Source organism: Paraphaeosphaeria sporulosa (genome assembly GCF_001642045.1).
Source record: "Paraphaeosphaeria sporulosa strain AP3s5-JAC2a unplaced genomic scaffold CC84scaffold_5, whole genome shotgun sequence".
Taxonomy (NCBI): domain Eukaryota; kingdom Fungi; phylum Ascomycota; class Dothideomycetes; order Pleosporales; family Didymosphaeriaceae; genus Paraphaeosphaeria; species Paraphaeosphaeria sporulosa.
The window spans coordinates 1279717-1304104 of NW_017253364.1; the positions used below are offsets into that span (position 1 = coordinate 1279717).

The following is a 24388-nucleotide window of genomic DNA, read 5'->3' on the forward strand; positions in this document are numbered from 1 at the left end:
TGCATACACAGAATCCAAACGCGAAGACGACAGCATTTTCCGCGGATTGCAAGTAGCTATTACTATCGTACAACCGATACATCTTGCTTTCGCAAACTGAGTTGGGCGTGGAATGCATACTTGAGCCAGAACATGACTGTCACCCAACTTCGCTCTAGAACCTGCGCAACGGTTTTCAAGCGCGCCATGGTCCCTCCCCTTGCACATCCAGCAGCTTCTCCGCAACATTTAACTCGTAATCAGTATCCTTCTGCAACCCCAACTCCACCATCTTGGCGACTCTTGCTTGCACGTTAGGCGTGGCCAACAACCCCAAGGCAGCGTTCCAATCCTCAGCCTGTTCGTCCACCGTCGGATACCCAGCCCTCTTGTTGATAATTCTTTTCGCCTCCAAGATAGCCGATTTATCAAAACTCGACACTCTGCGTGCAAAGGTATCAATGAACCCATCAAATTCTGCATCTGGAATTGCGCGGTTGACCCACCCGTATGCGGCCGCAGTGTCAGCATCGAAGTCTTGCCCCCCGAGAACTATTTCGAGCGCTATGCTTCGGCCAACAAGGCGCGGAAGCAGCGAGAGGCCTCCGCCACCAGGCAACGACCCCAAACCAACTTCAAGTTGTCCAAACACGGCCTTCTCCCTGCTAGCGAACCGTACGTCCATCGCAGCAGCGAACTCGGCACCACCACCGTGTGCAATCCCGTTTACAGCAGCAACGCTCAACACCGGAAGGTTTGCCAGCTGTGTGATGTTCGGCCAGAAGCCGTCAATAAGGCTGTTGTCAACCGGGCTCAAAAGGTCGAAGTGTGCGATGTAGAAATCTGGGACGCTGGAGTCGAAGACGACGACTTTGACGGCAGGGTCGGTGGTAAGGTCGGTGATGAGGGTATATAAGGCCGTATACCAAGCGTTGGTCTGGATATTGAAGGGCGGGGAAGAAAAGCTGGCACGCCAGTAGGATGGAGTGACCTTCGTGAGAGTGATGGGGCTTGTTGTGTTCAGTGTGGCCGTGGAAGTGAGTGATAGGGCGGATAGAGGGAAGGCGAGGAGGGTAAAGATAGTAGGTAGCTTCATGTTTGGAGATGGTGAGTGGGATGGAGGAGTCGGCGCAGGGAATCAATCAGTGATCGAATGGATCAGCAATTGGCAAGTATGTGATTAGCAGAATGAATTTGATGGTAGCGTACCTATATATGGGGTACTTCACCGCCCAAGAGGTTGGATAGGAGGAGAATGGGCGGCCTGACGGTCCACCACGTCGTGCCTGGCAAGCAGTCAAACGAAGCTTCCAATCCAATTCAACCCATTGAGATCGCGGCCCGGCTGATATCGAAGAGACAGCTTCGTGCAGGGGAATGACCAAGGCGTCAATGGTTGGTAAGTAATCCTTTGCCCAGCGTGGTGCCATCTGATTCGATACCCACGCTCTGGCTTAGGTGAGCCAAGCTGGATAAGCAGAGCCAGATTCCGTCCGCATGCCCGGTATTTCCATACTTACAAGAGAGCCTACAAGTGCACCTGGTAATCCAATCGAATTCATCCGTGTTAACGGTTTGTTCTGCCACGCCAGGACTGTGTAGAGGTCACCAAGATTGTATTTGATGCGTTTTGGCTGTCGGAATTTCTATTTTACATTGACATGAACTAGAGAGCTCCGGTAGAAGATGGGATGCTTTGAACCTGCTTTTGAAAGTTGAACAAACGATTTCCTGTTGCTTGAGTCGCGCGTTCCGAGGTCGGGCGGTGAGGGCGATTCAGCGATGTGCACGATGCCAGTGGCAAAATGGCTGCAGACAAATGCTTCTACGGAGAGGGCTTGGTTTAATAGTGTGCACCGCAAGATATCCCTCTCCCTGCGATGTTGACCTGGATGCACAGTGGCTGATGACACAAGAATGGGCATGCATGCGCACTTCATCTTGTATCAACCTAGACTATTATGCGCACCACATCTTGTATTAACCTAGACTATTATGCACTTGTAGACCTATAGTGTACTTTTGAATGATCCAGCGTGGAAGTTCAAAGCAGGGTTAGCCTCAGGATGCTGCTGTCATGTACCTTCCCAGAATCATGGTTGCGCTTGCAGCAACGGTTTGTCACCATCCACGGGAACGGGAACAGCCCGCGGCGGACAGGCACAAACTAATTCTCAATGGCGTCCTCGACGCGTCCAACGTCGCGAACCATGATCCCACAGCTGTCGGTCAACACCACCTTGAGCCCCTCCGACCAGCGACCCTCCAATGCACGGGGAACATTCTCTCAGACCTATGCCGTACCTGCTGCCGATATATCCAGGGAGCTACAAGAGCTGCGGTCGCCCGCCGAGCTGTCGAAGGCCTGCATTGGGAATTTGGAAGCGTTATTGGACCCGCCTGTGTGAACTCAGATCACCGAGACCAAGAGGCTCAGGTGAGATGCACATAAAGCCCTTGAGAATTACAAAGTCGTATTCTCGGAACCGGAGAGTGTCGAACTTGTGGGAGATGTCACGGTAGAAGCGTGGCAGGTCTACCAGCGGTTGGTCAAGATCGAAGAAAAGCTGCGACGAGCAGTGGCCGATGCCTCCAGCACAGAAACTTCTCAGCCAGGGGCGTTGACACCGCAGGTTTCGACAGGCGCGGGGCACAAGAGGCACCAAAGTCGACAGAGCTCGGACTGTGTGTCATTCGCACTGGAACCTAGGCCAATGATTCGAATGGACGATAAAGAGGAAGCAATACGGTCGTCATCGCAGAGATCTGCCCGCTTCTGGGCATGGCCCGACACGTAAGTATGGGCAGAAGATGAGAGACAGCTGGCGGAAGGTGGAGCATCACCCGCAGAGGCTTCAGCACCTCTTACCCCGATAGACAGCGAACCGCAAGTACCAGGCCTTTACAGACCCTCATACATAAGGCGAATCGCGGAATGAACGGAAACTGCTTCCACGACCGCTGTCACCAGCGGTACATCCAGTAGCGAGGATCTTAGGGGCCCCTCAGCCTTTCCAATCCGCCCGGTGGATTGTACAGCGATACAGGAAGCAGTGCATCTACGAGGGTCATCGATTCAACTTCCGAAGCTGAATCGCGTGCCTTGTACTTTGAACATGGGCTTGAAGCCCAGCCGTTCAGGATCACGCCAATGCGGGAGGAGGTATGCACGAGGAGAGACAGTTACAACAATCGGGCTGTATGACACAGATGGGCAAAGAGTGGCTGGTACAGAAGCACCATTTGGACAGGTCTGGCGAGATCAGCCGAACAGAAATGGTTTTTGACCTTATTTCTTGGGAGATAGCGCCAACAAGGCCAGGTTGCATTAAATGGTCCCTATTAGCACTGGTGAAGGTACTTTACGCCTCCCAAACCCGCCGAGTGGATGACGAGCTGGATCTTGCAAGGCTGCAATGCGCATAAGGAACGTTTGCACATGCAGTCACGAAACCTGGGGACGTGATGAGGCCAAACACGGACTGCCCGAAAGAGCCCGACAGAGCGACTTCAGACGGCGAAGCCACGCCAGTGCCACGCCGGTGTTTGTGGGATTGGAAACAGCCAAATCAAGGTGTCGAGTCGCGTCTTATGAGAGGACGGCAAGCCTGGTGGTTCCCGCGCGCTGGCCACGGCAGTGCAGACTCGTGTCAATTTCCTGAGTCCGGCGATCCGTGGCGCTGACTCCGCCGAGGCTGAGTGTCTTCACAGTTGCGCTCGCGCTATTCTGGGGTCGCCGGAGAGGATTGGACGTCGGCACGGAGATGCTGGCCTAGCGTTTCAGGTACAAAAGCTTGTTCTCTTATCGCGCCCCGGCGGGCCGTACCTGCATGCGCCTGGCTGTTGTGCAGGCGCCTACCGCCACGGCGACGAGGATCGCGGGCTCAGCAACAGCGCTGCCTGCCAACGCGCGCGCTGGCACGACGAGTCGCTCTCGCGCGCTGGGAGACACCAGGCGGCGGTTGCAGGCCCACGCACCCATGTGTGCACTGTTTTGTGCCGCCAGCGATCGGCGCTGCTAAGGGCAGATGGGCCAATGGCCCTGGTGACACGAGCCAAGCTGGGAATGCCCCTTACAATCTGCACTCCGTGCGCGCCTCCCGCTTGGGCGGCGCATTTCAAAACGCAGCCTTGCCCTCCTCGGGCTCCCTTTTCCTCGTTGCAGCGTCATTCCCTCATTGTCTACTCACCTACTAACCCAGTCACTCTTTACAGATCGAACATACAGGTGCGTCTGGCAACGCCCGCACACTCCTTGCAGCTTTTCCAGCTCCCATTCCTGTCCATATTACCACTTCGAATCCCGCCATGTACTCGTTCGCCCTCTCCGCCGCCGCGCTCCTCGCGAGCACCCTGCTCCCCACCGCGTTGGCCCAAACCCACACGGCATGCAACCCGCTGAACACGACGGGCTGTCCTGATATGGCTGCGCTCGGCGGCAACTCCACCTTCGACTTCACCAAGGACTGGAATCCAGACGTCTGGGTGCAGATGAACCAAGGCTCCGTAGAACACATTGACAACCATACCGACTTCATTGTCCAGTTCCAGGGAGACTCGCCGACCGTCTTGTCCTCGTTCTACATCTTCTTCGGCCGTGTTGAGATTGTGATGAAGGCCGCTCCGGGCCAAGGCATCGTGTCCAGCGCCATCTTGCAGTCTGAGTGCTTGGACGAGATCGACTGGGAGTTCCTCGGGACCAACACCACACACGCTCTCACCAACTACTTCGGCAAGGGCAACACGACCGACTACACACGCGGCAAAGACTTCAGGATGAAGAGCGCGCCTCAGGACGACTACCACAACTACACCATTGACTGGACCAAGGAGCGCATCCAATGGTACATTGACGATGAGATGGTCCGCGAGCTCAAGTACGCGGACGCTTTGGGCGGTAAAAACTACCCCCAGACGCCGATGAATGTTCGCCTGGGTGCCTGGTCTGGCGGCGACGTCGACAACAACAACAAATACACCGTAGAATGGGCTGGTGGTCCCACCGACTTCAAAAAGGCTCCCTTCACCATGTCCGTACAGACCGTCTACGTTCAGGACTACACCACTGCCAAAGAGTACAATTGGGATGACATGGATGCCTCGGGTGACTGGCAGAAGGTCGGTGTCGTCAAGCTAGCGTATGTCAACGTCCATTGGTCGTCATCAGGCAGTGACTAATTTTGACTAGGGACAACGAGAAGTCGGCTACTCTGCAAGAGATCGAGAAGCCGCATGGTGTCAAGAACCGCTGGGGCGCGCTCTCCCAGACTGCCAAGATTGCCATCATCGCTTCCATCGCCGGAGTCGTCGCCATAATCGCAGCCGTCATCCTCTTCTGCTGCATCAAGCAGCGCCGTGCCGGCCGCAGGGAATATGCCGCCTACCAGGCCAACCTGGACAAGGAGGCTACCGACCTCATCCAGCACAAGGAGCAGTGGCAATCCTCGCATGCTGCCTCCCGCTCGAGCAGATACGCGCGTATATAAGCCATTGTACAGCGTCCAAGGCACGTGCAGTCGTGTGGCTGGAGTAGGGGCCGAGAGAATCCACGCGACGAGACTGGCCCCAGGTGTCGGTCCCGATGGACCCTGCACCGTGGTGCAGGGGTGGCGTCATTAGAGCAGAAAGTGATAGCGATGGTGTTGGTTGGCATCTGAGTTGCTTTGCTATATTTTGGTTCACGTCCGTTCATGACACTTCGAGAGATACCCTCGTGATTTGAGGTTAGGGTGGGCAGTATATTTCCGCTAATTCCGCGTAAGGCTTGATGCCGCGCCTTGGAAGATGGATATGTTCGGGTCTACTACTACAGAACACAATTTTCATTAAGTCGTACCAAATCCATGTTTCTGTGCATAGTCATGATCGACAGAGGGATGATGCTGCAACGGAACGGGAACGACGCGAGCATGGACGCTGTGGCGCAAGGGTGTGGTCCGACGCGGCTGAATGCGGGACAAACGTCACAACCCCGCCTCAACCTTCTTCAACATCACTCCTCTTGAATGTTAGCCAACGAGCAGATGTGAATCGGCTACTCCCTGCTTGCTCACCTGTTCTCGTAGAATGCAGCCTGAGTCCACCGATTTGCTTATAAATTTGCAGCCGTTCATCCCACCGTGAGCACTTCGAACAAGCGGTAAAACATCACTCCACATTCACCATGGACAACGCAGCCGGCAACTCGTTTCCTACCGACCGCGATCGCGATACTGCCGACGTTGACACCCCAATGGATGGCTCCGAGAGCGATAACGAGATCTTCGAGGATGTCATGCCGCAGCGCACCGAAGCGAACGAGATTCCCGCCAACGTGCACGACGTCTCCATTAATGTCGACCTCGACATGGACAGCCCGCACGTCCAGAACTTCAGCCATACCGATGATCTTCCTACTCCGCCCGAGTCATCCTTCGCACCTTCGGTTCAAACCGCGCCTTCAGTGCACAAGGCTGCGCCGCTGCCGCGTCCGCGGAAACACCCGCTTCTTTCGGGCGGTCAGAAAGAGATGTCTCTGATCTTCTATCTCGATCGGGCGCTGGAACACGTAGGGAAAAGGGCTACCAACAGACATGTGAAAGAGCTGTTGCCGGGAGAGGTGGCAGGATACAAGAGCTTCGCAGAGGTTGCAAAGGACCTAGACCCGCTTATCGATGTGGTCTGGGTCAGCAGTACACCTACACTCCAGCTCCCATATCTCATCAGTATCACCGTGGCAGCTATCAATTGCATTCCCATGTTCCCGCCATTGCCCCGCACCACACTCAACTTCCTCTCTAAACTCGATACTGCGCTTGCTGCTCTTCTCAGCGGCTCGGATCCCGACACCAATGAACCGTTGCCCGGGTTCAAGGACAATCGCGGCATCTCGACGACCGACAAGGTCCGCGTGAAAGGCATTGTTGAGCGCGCGAGAAGCACAGCCACTAAGCATCTCGTGGGGCAAGAAGGCGAAGACGCCCCAGAGGTCAACAGGAAAGCGGACCACGCGGGCAATAACGAGGATGGCTTCGTCAAATTTGAAGGTTTCGAAAACTCGGACGACAGCGACGATGAGGAGGAAGCCTACAAAAGGGACTCGAGGGATGTCGCGCACGTGTTTGAGAAGACGGTCGTAGAGCTCGGGGACATGTTGGGAGGTGACCCGATCGGCATTGTAAGTAAACCGCCGGACACAAAGTGGATGTGTCTTTCATGCAGAAGCAACGACTTCTCGCTCGGCTGAGACATGTAGCGTCCTGTCTCAACTCATACTGACTTCCGTACTCAGGTGACAGACGAGGAGCAGGATATGCGCAGGCAACTTGAGGAGGACGCTGCAGCCATGAAAGAACGGGCTGCATTCGAAGCGGAAGACCAGGGGGTGATGGAGTTTGAGAATGAAGAAGAGGCGATGGCTGAGCAGCGGCAATATGTGGAAGACTCGCGGAAAGAGTTTGAGGACGAGGTCCAGTGGTCTGGTGAGCCACATAACTTTGCAGCTCATAACGTGTATGCAGAGAAACCCAAATAGGAAAGCTATCTCTCTCGGGGAGGCAAGAACGGAGTATTCAGTATCGGTTCCACAGTACATACCCATATAGTAGCCTAAGTTCCCGCAGGAATCACTATCAGGTACCTATCTGACTGGCGAAGGCTCCAGTTTATATCCGGCTTTTATCTTGCCACGGGAGGCTGTCTGGTGATGTACGATTCGGTATCTCTTTACTTCTCAATCTATCGTCTTACTGTGTCCGTTGCTCCATTCTGTTACCAATTCGCCTTTCAGCTGACGCGGAGTCTTGCATAGCTTCACCAGACGCGCTCTCTTGACGCAAGCGCAGAACACCACACAGGTTCGAACGCTTTCGATATGCATTAGGAAAGGCCGGCTGCCGTGGGGCTCCCCCTGCTGGGTCGCTCGCCGCCGGCCGCTCCTTCCCAAAAGTTCTTGATGGAAGGCACGATGCTTGGCTCCCACCCGCTTTCTATCGGCAACGCGTTGGTACAAACGCGGACCTGCCCGCGCTTCACACCTTCTGTACACATTCAAACACTCGTTTTGTGTGAGCCACTGCCCTACTGGCTCCAGCGCGACACGGCACTCACTTACACACGGCGGGGTCGTCAGACGCTCATTGCGATTGCTCACACGCCAAAGCAAACCCTATCGCCATGCCGTCCCTCTACGGCTCGGGCGTGCGCATTCACTTGGCATCACAGCCGCTCGCACCTACCCTGACCGAGCACATTCAGCTGAAGAAGGGCTATCATGCGGCTTCCAAAAGCGAACAAGCAGAGAAGGCACTGCGAGAGAGCGTGCATACGTTGCTTCCCGAGGAGAGAGTGCCATTTCCCGGGGACGACGGCAAATATGCGGTCAATTGGCTTGGTGATGCGCCATTTTTGCAAGCTGTTGTCGGAGAGTCTTATGGCAGGCGGGGGCAACTCGAGACTCTGAAGCAGAGGCTTGCTTCGAGCAATACATACGCTGCACTCGATATCAACAGCAGACGCTCGTCACAGGCCATGGCTACGAGGAGTGGTTGCCTGATATCTGCCGATGCTGAGAACGAGGAGAGCAGCTCAATCAACCAATTTCCAACGCATGGCTTACCAATTGCACCATCCCCATATACTCTGTCTACCAACCGCCAAGAGCCCCAGGCGCTCGTTCTGCATGTCATGCTTAGCGACAAGACCTTCCACCACAACCCGTTCAACAGCAACCCACAGCACCTCAAGATTGATGTGCTGTTCAACGGCCAGTTGTCCAGCTCTACCCTCATACATACGCAAGATATTCGGACCGGCGCCAAGTCCCTCAATCAGATCTTTGCCGGTGCGCGCATTGACTACATGGCAGAGCGACCGTGGATCATACATACGTCCCAGTCCGGTGCTGCTTCGGGAAATACCACAAGTGCCCAATTTCGCTGGACAGAGATCCGGCAAGCCTTGAAGGGTGAAGCCAACGAACGAGGAGTCGATGTAAACGGCGAGAAGTCACCAACAGCAAGTTATCTACAGGAGCTCGCAAACATGCAAATGCCGGACATGGTTGGAGACCTTCAGAAGCCCAGTGGGATGAAGTTCGGCGTCATCGACGTGATCATCACAGTGGGAACTGGAAAGAAATCCGTCAATAACGCCGTGTACTTGAAGTCACCAACGCGATTGTCCGATGACCGATTCTGTTATGAAGTGAATGAGGATGCTGGCTCTGGGCCATGCCAAACCCATGCGCCTATATCTGGACCACATTCGCTCGATAGCGATGATCAAGACGCAGAGGGTGATTCTGATCATGAGGGCCCTGTGTTGACCCAGGACACCATCTACTATGGCCTACCGACCCCTTCTAGCCAGAACCTTCCACTCCCGACGCCACAACCAGCTTTACCGTGGCGCAACCCTTTCACTGGTTCTCCGATCAGGCCGTTGGCGGCACTCGCACCTCGGACCTCTTGCGTTCGCAGTAATTTGTCCCTCCCCGGAGCGAGTGGACCACCACAGATACGTGGATCCCAAGGTGCTGCTGACTTACAGGGCGCGGTGACACGCCAGATGCCACCTCCACGAATATCATACCCATCCGCTCACGGCCCGGCGATTCCCCCGCGTAGCTCGTACGCACCTTCGGTACCATATTCAGGATTCAATGTGAATCAATATGACGGCATCGAACATGCCAATCCGTACCAGTTGCCTTACGACGGCGTGATGGCTGAGCTGGATTTTGCGAATTTCGACGGCCACGCATCTTCCCCTCTCAGACATGGCTCCGATGGCCAAATCACACTCCCTTCGTTCATCCCAATGCCCGAGGAAGTTACCCCGAGCCCTACCAGCGCCAGTGTCTTTTCGAGTCCTTATTTTCAGCCAAGCGTACTTCCAAGCCAAGGGTCTGGCGCCGTCTTTTCCTCGGACAGTTCGACCCCGTACGGCTCAATGAGCCACGGCACATTTCACCCCGGTGCGATGTTTTACCCAAGTATTTCTCCAGGCTATACTTTGAATGGGACGTCTCGATCTCCTTTAGGGCCACTGGGGGTCATTCCTCGTCCAATAAGCCCATATGCATCTATTCCGTATATGCCACCGCTTAGGGTGCCTTCGAACGGTCCGCCGCCTCCTGTGGCTTTATTCAAAGTCACTGAGAAGCCGAAGATACCTCCGACCGAGTTGAAATTAATCGGCCGAGTTCCGATCAGACCTGACATTTCTTTGCGCCGTCTGGTGATCCGTCTGGGCCCTCGCGTCGTTGTCTCTCATCATTTCACGGCACAACGTCTACTTCCTGCGAACGTAAGCCTCACTGTTGACGTATCATTGCCTTCTAGTTCTTCCGGCAGAGCTTACGAGGAACCGACAGGCTCGGCTGATTGGATCAAACAACCTGCCGTGCGGCGTCGTCCGAACGAAGCAGCTGCTGGGATGGAGACTCGGTCGGCAGCATCGACGAATGCAATGATCGATCCAACAGAAACCACGAGCTCGAATAAGACTAAGAGATACTCCATCCAAGACAGTCTCACGAATGCTGATGCGTCCACCGCGACAGTTAAGATCCCAGCTGCAGCTGCCAATGGGCCCGAATCCGCTTCCGCTGTCGCAAAGACATCAATTCCGACAAGAACTGCCTCTGGTCAATACGTGTATGCGCCAGTGCACCGGAAAGCTGAGACTGGCATTCTTGGCGTCCAGGGCCCCAAGGCCAACCTCTTCGTCTTTGATAATCCGGAGGAACTTCTACGCAAGAAAAAGTCGAAAGGCCAGGGAAAGTCTCGCTCTGCTTCCCCAGCTAAGGTAGATACACCCGCACGTAAAGGGGCCGCCAGAATTGTTCATGCTACAGAGTTTCGAGTGGTGGACCGGCCAACTGTATCAAAAGGCGTCGATACTGGATCAAGTTCTCCATTGTCCGAGCTATCCATTTCACCGCAATTGTCAGCCATGGAAGCTAACACCCTGGAAGCCGAATCGAATATGCAAGTCAGCCCGCCAGCCTTGTCAGCTCCTACTGTACCAGATCGTACGGAAACACCTGCTTTATCGCATACTGTCCGCTTAATTTCAGCATCCGCGATCGAAACATCGGCACCTGCAGCCCCCTCAGTGCTCCCGGCTTCCCATTCCACCCCACATTCTGTCTCCACCACCCTCAAACGCAAGCGTGGCCCCGAGAAACCCCCCAAGCGTACCTTAACTGGCCCATGCATCAAGAAACCCCGCAGCCCCGACCGCCTGAACGCAAAGGACAACCCGCCGCTGAATAAGGACTGCGTGATTCAGTACGCGGTGAGCGAAAAGCAAGGAGGCGCGCTGAGGCAGGTGAAGAGCGAGAGAAAGGGAGTCTTTAAGGAGGAGAGTGTAGTCGTAGGATGCAGGTTCTTTGTAAGTGGATGCTAGGAGGAAGCAAGGAAGGGTGATGATCGGTGTGGTGTGATGTATACGTGTATTCCTTACGGCGCTGCTTTTCGATGTGTGGAGCACTGTACAACAACGAGAATCATGTGTGGAAGGTCAAAGAGGGAAGATAAGCGAATAATTGATCGTGGCGGGGAAGGAAAAGTGAATGCTGTTGCTGTTGTGGTCTCGTGTGTAGATAAAAGCCACAAAATCAATCAAAGCTCAAAGAACATGCAAACACCAAGTCAGTGTAATTCGAGACAAGATAGTATATGCTTCCGTGCCTTTGCTTCTGCGAGAAACATCCACCTTATACCCGGTGGTTTGCTTACAGTGATGCTATGTGCCGGACTGTGTGTGAAGTCGATTAGCGACATGCACAATCAATCTGCCTTGCCAAGCACGTGGAAACGGCATCATTTCCGCTACAGCAGGCATGCGCACTCAACGGGAAACCTTGATACATAGGCCATGTGCTAATCCATCTCCAAATTCTCCATATTCCACGCGTTCCAGTATGTCCTTAAGCTCGACGCACGCCCAGTGTGTCTAAGCAAATGAGGCTTTGGGTGCTTGGATGATAAGAAATGTGTACGAGGGGCATACGAACATCCAATACATTCTAGTCTAGTCTCTTCTGCGACTGCGTGCATGTTCCGCTTGGTTCGATTTTGCAGTTAGGCAGCGCTCATCGAATTTGGAGTAGTTTGAAGAGAGGACATGTCGAGTGTGGCGGTGCCGGAGAGTTTGAGGGTGTGATACGATACTGCCCAAGAGCTTGGGAATCGAGAGATTGTTTTCGGCATGTGCGGTGACACCGAAAATTCAGACGATGGGACTGTTGTCCTAAGCGACGTTTGTTTCCAAGCATACTATCGAAATATGACGGTGAGATGGGCGTCAATGGCGGGAAGTATGTAATCTGTGGTCCCGCACATCAGACACCGTCTCAATTGGGGGCCAAAACAACCGCACTGCTCCTTCGCGCTTCGAGCCTAGCCAGCTCCTCTATCCATCTAAGCGTCTTACGCCCAGCCAATCTTAACCAGTGCTCCAATGTCGGTGCCCGCGAGGCTATCCGTATTTCACAGATGGCAGGGGGGTATCCAGCTGAGACCTCCCTCGTGTATAATATCGTCGCGGGGATCCACCAATCTTTGATTCGAAGCCCAGGTAGCATCCTCCTCATCCAGTATTGCCAACAACAACACAAGTTGAGAGAAGAGAAGATGGCACTTCGCCAGCCCACCACCACGCTCGCGTTGTCGACCACTTTCACAGCTCCCGCATCATGCGCGGCCACGCACAACATCGACATCCTGCCCTCGCCAGGTTTTCTCATCTACTGGAACGAGCCGTTCCCCGCGCCCGGGGTGACTGCCAGCGGATGCTATCCCAAGGAATTTCTGAAGAGTTACACCGCAGTGTCGCCGAGCGCTGCGCGCGCGCTGGGAAGCTCTGTGGTGCCGGCTATGAGCCCGCTGGCTTGTCCAGACAAGTGGTGCACGGCATATGCGGGCAATGACAACTATTTGGCATGCTGTCCTGAGTGAGTAGCCGCTCTCTCTTCCCTTTTGTGCTTCCTGCTCTGCTCGATCGATTCTCTAGCATCTACAGATCACATGACGCACGCGTGACAGACCAAGAACCTCCGCTACCAAGTACACATACTGAGTAAACTTTCCATCAGATCCTACAAATTCGACACCACAACCTCCGCCCTCGCAGTCTCCTCCCGCCCCGCCTACGGCGGCATCTGCTACTCCGACATCGCCATATCCCAGAGCGAGACCGCGCGTATATACGACGCCAACGGTTCGAGCGCGACGCAGATGTGGTCTGCCAGCACGAGCGGCGCGCAGGCGTGGGCGCATCCAATCGACGGGTGGGCGTCGTCGGGGGTGAAAGTGAGCGTGGGGTGTGCGGCGCCCTCGTCGTCTTCGTCGTCGTCTACTTCTAGGAATTCCAAGGCGACGACGAGTTCTAAGGGGTCGTCTGGGGGCGTGAGCAGTTCGAAGAAGAAGTACAAGAAGAAGAAGGCGTCTGGGGGCGCCATTGCGGGTGCCGTGATTGGTGCTATTATTGGTCTGGTCGCTATTATTGGGGCTATCGTTGCGTTTCTGAAGAAGAGAAAGGCAGGCACGGAGGGAGAGAGGGACGTAGAGCAGGAAAAAGTGCATGAGGTGGAAGACCGCGAGCGCGGGGTGCACGAGGCGGGGATGTATAATCAGGCGCCGCAGATAGAAGGGAGCGCGGTGCACCAGCTTAAAGGTGGGTGCGTGGCTGCGGAGCTGGATTCGCCGGCGCAGGCACAGGCGCAGAGGACGGAATTGTCGGCGGGAGAGGCGAGGAGGGGGGAGGCAGGAGTGGTCGGAGGTAATGTGCAATGACATAGACGTACTAGAGCGGACCGTAACTGCCCTTTCTTTCGGTTGGAGCCACCGGTGCAAGCCGCGTCGTTCTTGCCTCCTAATATGCTCCCTCCCTCTCTACCCACCCATCCATCGGACTCAACTCCACATCCCCAAATCCACTCTCCACAACCATCCCGCTCACCATATCAAACCCTCCTGGTGTTGCACCACCCTTTTCCAACGCCCAAATACTTACGCCTAGCGTGTTTTTTCCGCTGTAATTCAGTATTCCCTGCGGAACGGGAAACCTCTTCTGTGGCCCAATACCATTCGCAAACTTTCCGAACTGATAACCGTTCACCCACAGCTGCGCTCTCCAGCCTTTCCCCTTGCCGTTGAAGGCATCGCCGGAGAAGACGAAGGAGAGGGGAACATCAATGGAGGATGGGATGGAGAGGGTGAAGGTGGCAGTGTAGAACGTCACGCCCGGTTTCTGTAGCGCCGCTGTGGGTTCCTTACTCGCTTTCCAAGACTCAGTCGGTGCCCCAGGGAGATGGTAGCCGTGCCTCTCAACCCAGAGCGCGCCCTCATTGAGCGAGCCTCGCCGTCCACCGTGGAAGTCCTCGCCACCGAGGTTGCCCGTGATCTTCCACTTTATGCCGTCAGGCGCGCGTGATGTGCCGTTGTTCGGCGGCGTGTGTCCTGGGAAGTCGTACCCTATGATCCCGCGCGGCGTCTTCATCTCGTTGTAGCCAATGAACCAGTTCCCATTATGGCCCATATGGTCCGAAAGTACAGTCAGTACGTAGTTATCCCCCTTGATCAGCTTCGGGATGGGTAGTGTGAGGTTTGCAATCTTGACGTCGCCGGCTCCCTCCCAAGACCCGATGAAAGTGCTGTTAACCCACGCGGAGAAGCCAAAGGCTGAGCCACCTGAGACATTAAGGTGGATGATGGATTCGTTACCGGTGGCAACAAAGTGGCCACGCGTGAGGAGCGAGCCAGCGTGGAAGCCATACTCTGCACCCCAAAGGACGGTGGGAGTGATGAGAGGCCAGTAGGTGTTCTTTGTGTCTGTGTGGTCTGCGTCTGGCCATGTGGAGTCATCATAGTCTGGTTGCAGCTCTGGCAGGGTGTCGATGGACTTCCATGATAGAGTTTTAAGGTCTGGGAGATGGACCTGTGGGGTGGAGAAGCCAAGAGTAGTTGACTTCAGGAAACCGTTCCTATCGAGCGTGGCTTTGACGTCTGCGGAATTGAAGGTTAGGCCTTTGACTTTTTCGTGCGCTCCAGCAACCACTTCCACAATTGTGGTCGCATTGATGTCACCCGTCAGGTGAATCTTGCCGTCTGTTATGGACGCAGTGCGAAGTAGATAGCCAGCCTTCACGATGAGTTCCGACGATGGTGTAAGCTCGTGAGAGTAACTGCCCTCACTGGTGCTCACGGTCCAGTAGTCGTATGCAGAATTTCGATCAAGAATGATGATATACAAGCTAGGACCGATCCTAACAACTCTTCGCTCAGGTCTAGAGTCCCAATTGACGATGGTAACCCCGTTTCGGTTGGCGAACTTGACGCCAGAGCCTTCGACTGCCGTGGCTCCACTTGTCTTTGAGACAGCCAGCTCATGGCGCTCATTCGGACCGCCGTATACTACTAAAGTTGTTCTGGAACCGTGCTTCTTCCAAGTAAAGATCTCGGCCGATGAGTAGAGGAGGTTGTATCCTCCCACTGGGTAGTCAGTGACATGAATCTTTGAGTCACGACCGTGCAGAGAGAGGGTTCCACCAAGCTGCGGGATGGTAATGTTGCCAGTGCTGGTTGGCACTGCGAGCTTGTACGATACGGAGTCTAACGAGTTGTATTTCACTTGGCTAGCGTGTGTTAGAAGGTACTGTCTAGGGGGCTTCAGAAACATACCGCGTGATGTAGAACTTGGTCTGCTCTCCGACGAGGGGTGTTACCGTGACAGCGTCGTTGTCTGTATATACTCCCGTTGTGTTAAAACCAGGCGTAGCAGACGCAAGAGCATCTCCCGAAGCAGCGACAAAGTTTGCAATGAGCTTGGCCTCGCTGTACTTTTCACGATGAACCTGACGTTCCTCGGTGATAGCAGCTCCGTAGTCGTACGAAGTGTATCCATCAGCATGGCCGAGATTGCCCCAATTTGTTCCGCCGAACGTCGTCTCGAGATTAGCAAGAAGTCGAAGCATCCGAATGTCTGACCTACCATATAGAAATTGCTTATCGTCGCACCCACAGCGATGTTGTTCTTGTAGAACACTCGCTCAAACTCATGATTCGTGAACTCAGCGCACTTATCGAATCCATCACCTCCCCATGGCTGGTATGCACCGCCCTGGTACTCGACCAGTAAGTATGGCGTTTTCGGGCTCTGCTCAAGATGTGTCTTGCGCCAATCCGTAGGCAGCGCGCCGTCAACCCAGTTCTTCGGATCCGAACAGTTCATTCCCAGAGGATACGAGTTGTGTCCGTAGATATCCACTGGGGCGTCTGTACCCGGAGCGTTTATCCCACTCGGCCATGCAACGTTATTAATGAAAGGGACGACGATGCCCAGATCGCGAAATTGCTTCATGAGACCGTTCATGTAATCTGCGTCTGGGAAGGTGACGTTGTTCATGCCCATGGAATATTCGTTCTCCGGTTGGAAGAGGATGATCGGGCCTCCATTCGTGATCTGGGCCTTCGCTAGAATGGGAGTGATAGACTCGATGTAGTGCTTTGATGCAGCCTGGTAGTCCGCATCCGGTGTGCGTAGGTTTCCCGAGATCCTTTGAAGCCAGCCTGGGAAGCCTCCGCCGTGTACCTCCGCGTTAATATACGGCCCAGGACGCTGCTTCCAGTCAATCTACGTTCAAGACCTCGTGATCCTACTCACAGCAACGAGATAAATTCCTGCTTTCTTCGCTGCCGCGAAATACGGCTCCCAATCAAACAGGCCCTCTGCTTGGAAATGTCCTGGCTTGGGTTCGTGGAGTACCCACGCAGAGTAGAAGCTCACACCATTATAACCCATAGCCCTAATCTTCTGGAAGACATCGAGCCATAAACTTGGGACTGGCAATCTGTGACTTGAGTTAGTAGGAGAGAAGGCGAAGGCGAAGGATAGAGAGAACATGCCGGAAAGGATGAAATTCTCCGCCCCAGAAGTTGACGCGTTTGCCGTGAACGAAGAGTGAGTGCTCATCCCAAGTAACCTTTGTGTCATTAGAACCAGGGCTCGGAGAAGTCGGGAGATATGCTAACAATATCCTGCAGAGCACGTTCCTCACGGATGATGAAGTCGCTCGGTTTGCCACTCAGGGCTCTTGCAGCAACGACATTGCTACCCAGAAGTGCCAGCGCAAAGCGCAGCATGTATTGACGGACCTTCATTTCGAGTTTCTGGCTTGGTTCCAAGCCGGTTCTGTATTACAGGAGCAGAGGCCTATATAAACCACGACCGAACATCCTAGGTGCTGCAGTCACCGGCGAGATCGGGCCGCATACCAGTGTTGCCTCATTTCCAGGCCATTGAACCTGACCGAGTATGCAAGATGTCGGTACGGAAGCCATCGCATGTGCAGTGTAGTCCAAAGGCTAAGCGGGTGGTTGCTCGTTACGGTTTGGAGGCGGAGAAATTTGATTCCGTTGTGCGGGGTTTCGGTGAAGGTACTGTGCGTTGCAGTAGCCACTTGTGACCAGCGAGCGACTGGAATGGCTTCAAATGTCAGATCAGGCGTTTGCTCGATTTATTCTATGTTCATGTATCATTAAGAAGGGATCTCTCCGGTAATGTCGCCTGCACGTAATTCCACATTGCCCGTCCTTATACTTCCAGACAAACCCTGCAATCCTTGTGCCAATTTGTTACTGGGTAGTGGCAACCATGCGAGACCCTGCATTCCAAGTTCCAAGCTGTCAAGATCAATAAGAGGCAGGTGTTGTCCATGTACCGGATCGAAGGCGAGGCCCAGTCGGACCTCTGACGGTTAAGCTTGAGATGACTTGGGGTACTTGGAGAGTCTAGAACTTGAACCCGAGACTGATACGCCGTGTTCATGTCTACGGTAGAGGTGGTGTTGAGAGTACCCTATCCCGCGTCACATCTGGCAAGTCTAGCCGAGGCCTCTGCCGTCATCGGGCCAACCTCACAGAGCTCACCCTCCCCACCAGCAGCCAAACATGTCCTCCTCCCACTTCAAGCCGCCCTGAACCGCTCCTTTCCCGATCCGTCCTCTCCCCTCAGCCTCCCCATAGCTGCCAGCATGTCGTCCCTGCTCAAGCAATCCGTCAAGCTCGCCCTCGTCCAGCTCGCCTGCACCGCCGACAAAGCGCACAACCTCTCGCACGCGCGCAAAAAGGTTCTCGAGGCCACCAAGCGCGGCGCAAAGATCGTCGTACTCCCCGAATGCTTCAACAGCCCATACGGCACGAAATACTTCCCGCAGTACGCCGAGACGCTGCTGCCCTCTCCGCCAACCGAAGACCAATCTCCCACTTTCCACGCACTCTCGAAGCTCGCGAAGGAGGCAAATGCATACATCGTCGGTGGAAGCATACCGGAGCTTGTCGAAGAGGAAGGTGCTAAGAGCGGCGGCGGCAAAGACGGAAAGAAGTGGTACAACACGAACCTCACCTTTGCACCGAGCGGCGAGCTATTAGCCACACATCGCAAAGTGCACCTCTTCGACATCGACATCCCTGGCAAGATCAAGTTCAAGGAGAGCGATGTACTCTCCCCAGGCAACAAGATTACACTGGTCGACATACCTGAGTACGGTAAGATCGCCATCGCAATATGTTACGATATCCGCTTCCCTGAGCTGGCGACCATTGCCGCGCGAAAGGGCGCGTTCCTACTCCTCTACCCCGGTGCGTTCAACATGACGACGGGCGCGCTGCACTGGGAGTTGCAGGCGCGTGCGCGGGCCATGGATAACCAGGTGTTCGTCGGGTTATGCAGTCCGAGCCGAGACATGGAGGCTGATTACAATGCGTGGGGGCACAGCATGGTTGTGGACCCCAACGCCGAGGTGCTGGAGCAGCTGGATGAGAAGGAGGGGATTGTGGTGCAGGAGTTGAAGGCGGGGAGGATCGAGGAGGTGAGGAAGGGAATTCCGCTGTATACACAGAGGAGATTCGATGTGTATCCGGATGTGAGCGAGGGAGGTAGATTCAAGGAGTAACGGAAATGGTGGAGGTTGTGATAGAGCAGTCACCCAGTCGCATATATGACTACAGAGTCTTGAAAGAAAAGCTCAGTCTAAAGGCGTTGTGATATGCCTAGCTACGTTGTCATGTCAGAAAACTAGACGCGTATAACACCGCGAGCCACCCCGGAATACATCATTTGGAATAGCGGGAACCTTAGACATCGAACCAGAGTGAATTGGAGGCAAATTGGAAAATGTCAATAGTGAAGAAACAGCAACCTGGTATATATCAGTCCTCCAACGCCATGCCATGCTCCCAATTTTTGACGCCCAGCGTGGCTTTGAGGACACAAAGGAAAAGGGATATCGTGTAGGTCTCTCCTCCGTCGCCGCAATACTCTCAAAGGGCAGATGCCCATCGCTCACACCCAACTGGTCCCGGCACTCCCCGAAACTGTGCAGCCCAGCCTGTGCCTCATGCACCTCCTCTACCCCTCAGCTAGTGCCGGCCTCAACGCCTGCATCACCAACACTAGCCCTCTCAGCTTCTGAGTCTGCCCTACTGATACTGATGCGGCACACCCGCGGGCGGCGGCCCATACCCAGGCTTCCCCGTGCCCTGCTCATGCCCGCCCATCTGGTATCCCTGTCCCTGCGGCGGCACACCTCCCGCCCCGCCAATCTGAGCCTGCACGTCCGGCCGGTATTTGACGTCCTGCCAGAAGTTGCAGATGTGGCAGCCGAGCTCCTTGTAAGGTTTGAGGCTGAACGGGATGACGGGTACGAAGCAGAAGGTGAACCACTCCCAGCGCTTCATTGGGCGCGCCGAGTGGTTGCCGCAGTTTTGGCATTGGAAGGTCAGGCCTTCAGCGCCTTTGAGGGCGGAGGTGAATGCTGGAGTGGAGAGTTAGTTTGGGCAGGAGGAGAAGGGCGGGCGGGGAATAAGGACACACTGTGCGTCCCGCAGGTAAAGAAGAAAAACATGATTGCAGCGAGTGCGCTGGTACGACGCTCAGTGCGGGTAGAAGCGTGGGTTGTAGCTGTCGCGGCAGGTGTCGTACGCGCGCGAGAGATGAAGCTCGGGGATTGATGTCGCAGATGGATATCGAGTTGCGCAGATGTCAGGGATTGTGTTGCGCGACAGGAAGGTGCGGTGTGATGTGTGAGGAGTGTCGCGGCGAGAGCTGGGTAAATGTGAATGCTGGAACGCGAAGCATGACGACAGCCCACTTGGCGCCATGGAGCTCCGCCACACTTGGCCAGCTGTGGCGCCAACCCAACCCTTTGGCATGCACTACACACGCGTCGCGGGGTACTATAATCTGCATTTACCGCATGTATGATGCAAGCAGTTCGGCATGTCACGCAGCAACGCCCGATCACTTGATAACGTCGGAATGTTCAGCGAGCCTATGCTCGACTTACTACCATCCTATCACTCTGCGGCAACACGTGCTTGGTGCAGTCAATACCGCGTTTCCTTTTGAATTGCTGAGGGCAGATACGACTCTAAAACAGGACTGAGGCATTGATATGTGTATGTGGCTCTGATATATGGATCGTTCCATTAGGTATATACCTGCTTATAGACACAGTTTTGGGAAAGGAGACTCGTGTCAGTCATATCAAAAGGCGCTTTGCAGTCCGGCCAATACGTCGCTCCGTTTCCACATCTTAGAGGACCTCAGATCCGGTGCCCGAGAACCTCGAAAGGCGACACGTCCTATAGCCTGGGATTGGTGTGAGTGCAAGCCGTGATAAGGATATCAAACGAGGCCGAAAGTAGATTGGGTATCCAGTGTCCAGATGGCGAGTTCCCGAGTCCATTGCAAGTGTGCTTACTGAGTCTTGAAGAGTAGGATGGCGCAGTGTCCAAGGTAGAAGTAGATGAAGTGCTTGGTCTCTGTGCAAGCTTAGTCAAACATACATGCCTGTTGTCAATGCATTTGCGTACCGTGAGTCACGAAGCTGCCAAAGTTCCTGCCCACTATGCAATGCCACGTCGCGCCCTTGCGGCTATCAAACTACTTCAATGTCAGCGCAATACAGGAAGGAGACACGATACCAAAGCTTACCTCCTTCTTGATGTACTGAGCAATGTCCTGGCAACAGTCAGTCTTCAGATGTATGCTTGAAAGCCTCTCATATCATACCTTCTCGATGGAGAATTGGTCCATGGCGGTCTGGGCTGCTGGCTGTCAGTTATGTATTTAGGCGCCAAACAAAGGGATCCATACCAACTTCGATGGCCTCCTGCTGCATCTCGTCGCTCTAGCTCTAGCTATCAGAAAAGGTGCGGGATCTCCACAGCAAAACTTTGTTACCATATCCGCAGACTTGATCTGCGCTGTGCACGTGTTAGCGGTCGATTCAACTTAGGGATACACAACATCTGTACACCCGTACCTTCTTGCTTGATCGGAAGGTCTTTCTCGCTCGCCATGGTGAAATTCGCTGAGTCGGTCCGAGTGAGAGGATTGAACGGTGATTTGATCTAGCGAGTAGACTAGGCGAGCAGTGGTATGCGACGTATGGGGGCTTGTGGAGTGTTGATGTTGCAGGGCTGGCGCAGGAGAACCGCGGGCTTGGCGCGCAACGCGGCAGGTGCGACCGAGCGTCTTCGCTTGGGCCCGCTAGCTAAAAAATTTGGGAAACCGCGGCCAGGAACCTTCACACCTAATTCACTTTTCGTGCAGGCCATGATACACTGTGACAGCAGCTATGGAGACTTCGCGCATATTCGTACGCGGTCTACCGCCAAAATTCTCGGAGGAGGATGTCCGCAAACACTTCTCCAAATTCCCCGTCACGGACGTCAAGTACTTCCCCGCTCGCCGCATTGGCTACGTCGGATACAAGACGCCAGAAGATGCCTCCAATGCGATCAAATACTTCAACAAGTCTTTCATCCGCATGTCTAAGATCTTCGCAGAACCAGCGAGGGCTGTAAGTAGCCTGTCGAGCACAGCACTGGATCGCACTAACGACAGCCCCAGATCGCGGACAAGGAACTACCCAAATCGCGACGACAGCAAAAGTTTGAGAAGAGCGCCCCGAGAGACGATGCCTACGTACCACCTCAGCAAGAGAACAACCTCAAGCGGAAACGCGAGGACATTGAGAAGGACCCAAAGCTGAAGGAGTTTCTCGACGTCATGCAGATACCCTCAAAACAAAAGGCGTGGGCGAACGATGACACACAACTGGGGGTGCAGTCTACCCCTGTTGTGGAGCCAGCCGAAGAGGTTGTCATTCCGGAAGGCGAGAGCGACGACGAGTACCAGGTGCTGTCGAAAAAGCCCAAGACTGTCGAGCGAAACCCGTCACCTGTAGTGGAACCTGCAGTGGAGCCTCAACAGATCATTCCCGACGCAGACGATGCCCCAAAACAAGTTGACGATTCCGAGGAGCTCCCTGATGCGCCTGCTGTTGAGGCCGGCCCTGTCTCCGATGCTGACTGGCTCCGGTCACGGACAAATCGAGTTCTTGATCTTGTGGAAGAAGATAAGGACAGTTCACTACCACCGCCACCGCCAGCGGTCAAGCACGACGCGGAGATGTTTGAGGAGCAGCCTGAAGCTTCAGTCGCTCAGCTCGAGCCTGCACCAGCAGAAGAAGCTCAAGATGAAGATGCTGCGCCAACGGAAGAGGACAAGGTGCGCCAGACTGGCCGACTGTTTCTGAGAAATCTTCATTACGACGTCACTGAAGATGACATACGGGAACAGTTTGCCAAGTTTGGCACACTCGAAGAGGTAGGCTCGCATTCATTTCTTTACCACTACTGCCATATGATGAATATCAAGATAGGGACAACTGATGCTTTTGCAAATGAGGTTGACTTGGAGACTATTTTAGTAGATGTGTCTCTTATCTGAAATTGGCGACCCCCAGCGCTACTTCAAGCTGTTTTCGTTTCAGGCCAATTTACTGACAGTACAAGGTCCACGTCCCGACGAAGAAGGTCGACGGGAAAGGCAAAGGATTCGCATTCGTGCAATTCGAGGATCCTGGCCAGGCGGTCGAAGCGTATCTTGACAACGATGGTACTATCTTCCAAGGAAGACTGCTCCACATCATCTCGGGCAAGGCAAAACGTAACGATGCACTCGATGAGTTTGCCATTTCGAAGTTGCCACTCAAGAAACAGAAGGAAGTGCTCCGGAAGAAGAACGCCTCCGCGGCGACCTTCAACTGGAATTCACTGTATCTCAATACTGATGCTGTGCTGTCTACGGTGGCGGAGCGTCTCAACATCAGCAAGGCTGAGCTCTTGGATCCCACTTCTGCAGATGCTGCGGTCAAGCAAGCCCATGCTGAAGCGCACATCATCCAGGAGACTAAGGGGTACTTCACAAAGAACGGCGTGGACCTTGAAGCATTCAAGAGAAGCGCAAAGGGCGATGTTGCCATCCTTGTCAAGAACATTCCACACGGAGTGAATTCAGACGAGGTACGGCAACTTTTCGAAGAGCATGGCACCATTCGCAGGTTTTTGATGCCACCCACAGGCATGACTGCCATCGTCGAGTTCGCGAACGCAGGGCAAGCAAAGTCTGCATTCATGTCTCTGTCGTACAAGAAGATGAAGGATTCTATCTTGTACCTCGAGAAGGCACCCAAAGATCTCTTCAAGGAAGGCGCGATTAGCGCCACAGCATCTGCGCCCACTGCAGCTTCTGACAAGCCTGGCGCAGTATTGTCTGCCCAGGACTTGCTTGAAGAGGAGCCAGAGTCGACCAACACGGTTACACTACACGTGAAGAACTTGAACTTTACAACCACGACGCAGAAGCTTTGTGAGACATTTAAGCCATTGGCTGGGTTCCGCAGCGCGGTCGTTCGAACCAAGATCGACCCCAAGCGCGGTGTACTCTCCCTCGGTTATGGTTTCGTTGACTTTAGTAGCTCCGAAACAGCTTCTGCGGCGCTGCGAGCCATGGATGGCTATAGCCTTGAAGGCCATACCCTCAAGATCCAAGCCTCGCACAGAGGAGCTGACGCTGCTGAAGAGCGACGAAAGGAGGACGCTGCCAAAAAGGCTGCCGGGACGAAGATCCTTATTAAGAACTTGCCTTTCGAAGCTACCGTACGTACCCCTCCTTTGATATTTCAAGTTGCACGTTCTAACCTGCATACAGAAAAAAGATGTGCGCGCGCTCTTTGCCCCTTACGGATCCTTGCGCTCGGTCAGGGTGCCGAAGAAATTCGATTCGTCTTCTCGTGGATTTGCCTTCGCCGAGTTTTCGACGAAACGCGATGCTGCCAATGCGATGAGCCAACTTCGTGGCACTCATTTGCTGGGTAGACACCTTGTTCTCAGTTTTGCTGAGACTGAGGCGGACGACCCAGAACTGGAGCTGGAGAAGATGCAACAGAAGGTTGGGTCGCAGGCGAACAAAGTTGCCCTGCAGCGTTTGACGTCAGGCGGACGGAAAAAGTTTAACGTTGCAGGTACCGACGATCTAGACGAAGCTTAGCCAGCAGCACGTCCTGGAAAAA

At 54.4% G+C, this 24388-nt stretch overlaps 11 protein-coding genes across 11 annotated transcripts; 6 read left to right on the forward strand and 5 right to left on the reverse strand.

Moving 5' to 3' along the window:
* Nucleotides 1-202: 202 nt before the first annotated feature.
* Nucleotides 203-985, reverse strand: CC84DRAFT_1074284 (enoyl-CoA hydratase/carnithine racemase; the record flags this gene model as incomplete). Its single annotated transcript, XM_018173696.1, has 1 exon — nt 203-985. A coding segment is annotated over one exon (783 nt), but the record flags the coding sequence as incomplete, so codon positions are not given.
* A 2831-nt stretch (nt 986-3816) lies between these two features.
* Nucleotides 3817-5913, forward strand: CC84DRAFT_1205513 (cell wall glucanase-like protein). The gene is made up of 2 exons (XM_018181979.1): nt 3817-5117; nt 5168-5913. The coding sequence occupies exons 1-2, from the start codon at nt 4288-4290 to the stop codon at nt 5463-5465; spliced, it is 1128 nt and encodes a 375-aa protein (XP_018036186.1). The 5' UTR covers nt 3817-4287; the 3' UTR covers nt 5466-5913.
* Nucleotides 5914-5955: 42 nt separating this feature from the next.
* CC84DRAFT_1164267 (uncharacterized protein) lies at nt 5956-7710 on the forward strand. Its single transcript, XM_018178455.1, has 2 exons — nt 5956-7135; nt 7250-7710. The coding sequence occupies exons 1-2, from the start codon at nt 6143-6145 to the stop codon at nt 7490-7492; spliced, it is 1236 nt and encodes a 411-aa protein (XP_018036187.1). The 5' UTR covers nt 5956-6142; the 3' UTR covers nt 7493-7710.
* Nucleotides 7674-10619, forward strand: CC84DRAFT_735790 (uncharacterized protein). The gene is made up of 4 exons (XM_018187233.1): nt 7674-7710; nt 7769-8024; nt 8090-10266; nt 10334-10619. Exons 2-4 carry the CDS (start codon nt 7913-7915, stop codon nt 10430-10432), a joined length of 2388 nt encoding a protein of 795 aa, XP_018036188.1. The 5' UTR covers nt 7674-7710; nt 7769-7912; the 3' UTR covers nt 10433-10619.
* Nucleotides 10620-11843: 1224 nt separating this feature from the next.
* Nucleotides 11844-12269, reverse strand: CC84DRAFT_1164268 (uncharacterized protein; the record flags this gene model as incomplete). The annotated part of the gene is made up of 1 exon (XM_018178456.1): nt 11844-12269. Exon 1 carries the CDS (start codon nt 12021-12023, stop codon nt 11847-11849), a length of 177 nt encoding a protein of 58 aa, XP_018036189.1. The 5' UTR covers nt 12024-12269.
* A 106-nt stretch (nt 12270-12375) lies between these two features.
* CC84DRAFT_735801 (uncharacterized protein) lies at nt 12376-13062 on the forward strand. The gene has a single exon (XM_018187234.1). It carries the CDS (start codon nt 12462-12464, stop codon nt 12921-12923), a length of 462 nt encoding a protein of 153 aa, XP_018036190.1. The 5' UTR covers nt 12376-12461; the 3' UTR covers nt 12924-13062.
* Nucleotides 13063-13839: 777 nt separating this feature from the next.
* Nucleotides 13840-17126, reverse strand: CC84DRAFT_1196129 (uncharacterized protein; the record flags this gene model as incomplete). Its single annotated transcript, XM_018181439.1, has 6 exons — nt 13840-15601; nt 15648-15913; nt 15958-16584; nt 16630-16816; nt 16872-16948; nt 16998-17126. 6 exons carry the CDS (start codon nt 17124-17126, stop codon nt 13840-13842), a joined length of 3048 nt encoding a protein of 1015 aa, XP_018036191.1.
* A 777-nt stretch (nt 17127-17903) lies between these two features.
* Nucleotides 17904-19113, forward strand: CC84DRAFT_1164269 (carbon-nitrogen hydrolase). Its single transcript, XM_018178457.1, has one exon. It carries the CDS (start codon nt 17999-18001, stop codon nt 18917-18919), a length of 921 nt encoding a protein of 306 aa, XP_018036192.1. The 5' UTR covers nt 17904-17998; the 3' UTR covers nt 18920-19113.
* Nucleotides 19114-19445: 332 nt separating this feature from the next.
* CC84DRAFT_1186955 (uncharacterized protein) lies at nt 19446-19870 on the reverse strand (the record flags this gene model as incomplete). The annotated part of the gene is made up of 2 exons (XM_018180892.1): nt 19446-19780; nt 19840-19870. 2 exons carry the CDS (start codon nt 19868-19870, stop codon nt 19446-19448), a joined length of 366 nt encoding a protein of 121 aa, XP_018036193.1.
* A 447-nt stretch (nt 19871-20317) lies between these two features.
* On the reverse strand, nt 20318-21445 carry CC84DRAFT_1259183 (uncharacterized protein). Its single transcript, XM_018184886.1, has 7 exons — nt 21293-21445; nt 21211-21233; nt 21124-21157; nt 21040-21074; nt 20962-20988; nt 20841-20910; nt 20318-20789 (listed from the first exon to the last, which is right to left on the reverse strand). Exons 1-7 carry the CDS (start codon nt 21327-21329, stop codon nt 20725-20727), a joined length of 291 nt encoding a protein of 96 aa, XP_018036194.1. The 5' UTR covers nt 21330-21445; the 3' UTR covers nt 20318-20724.
* A 162-nt stretch (nt 21446-21607) lies between these two features.
* On the forward strand, nt 21608-24366 carry CC84DRAFT_1175936 (multiple RNA-binding domain-containing protein 1; the record flags this gene model as incomplete). The annotated part of the gene is made up of 4 exons (XM_018180179.1): nt 21608-21832; nt 21883-22641; nt 22830-23975; nt 24028-24366. The coding sequence occupies 4 exons, from the start codon at nt 21608-21610 to the stop codon at nt 24364-24366; spliced, it is 2469 nt and encodes an 822-aa protein (XP_018036195.1).
* Between the last annotated feature and the right edge of the window lie 22 nt (nt 24367-24388).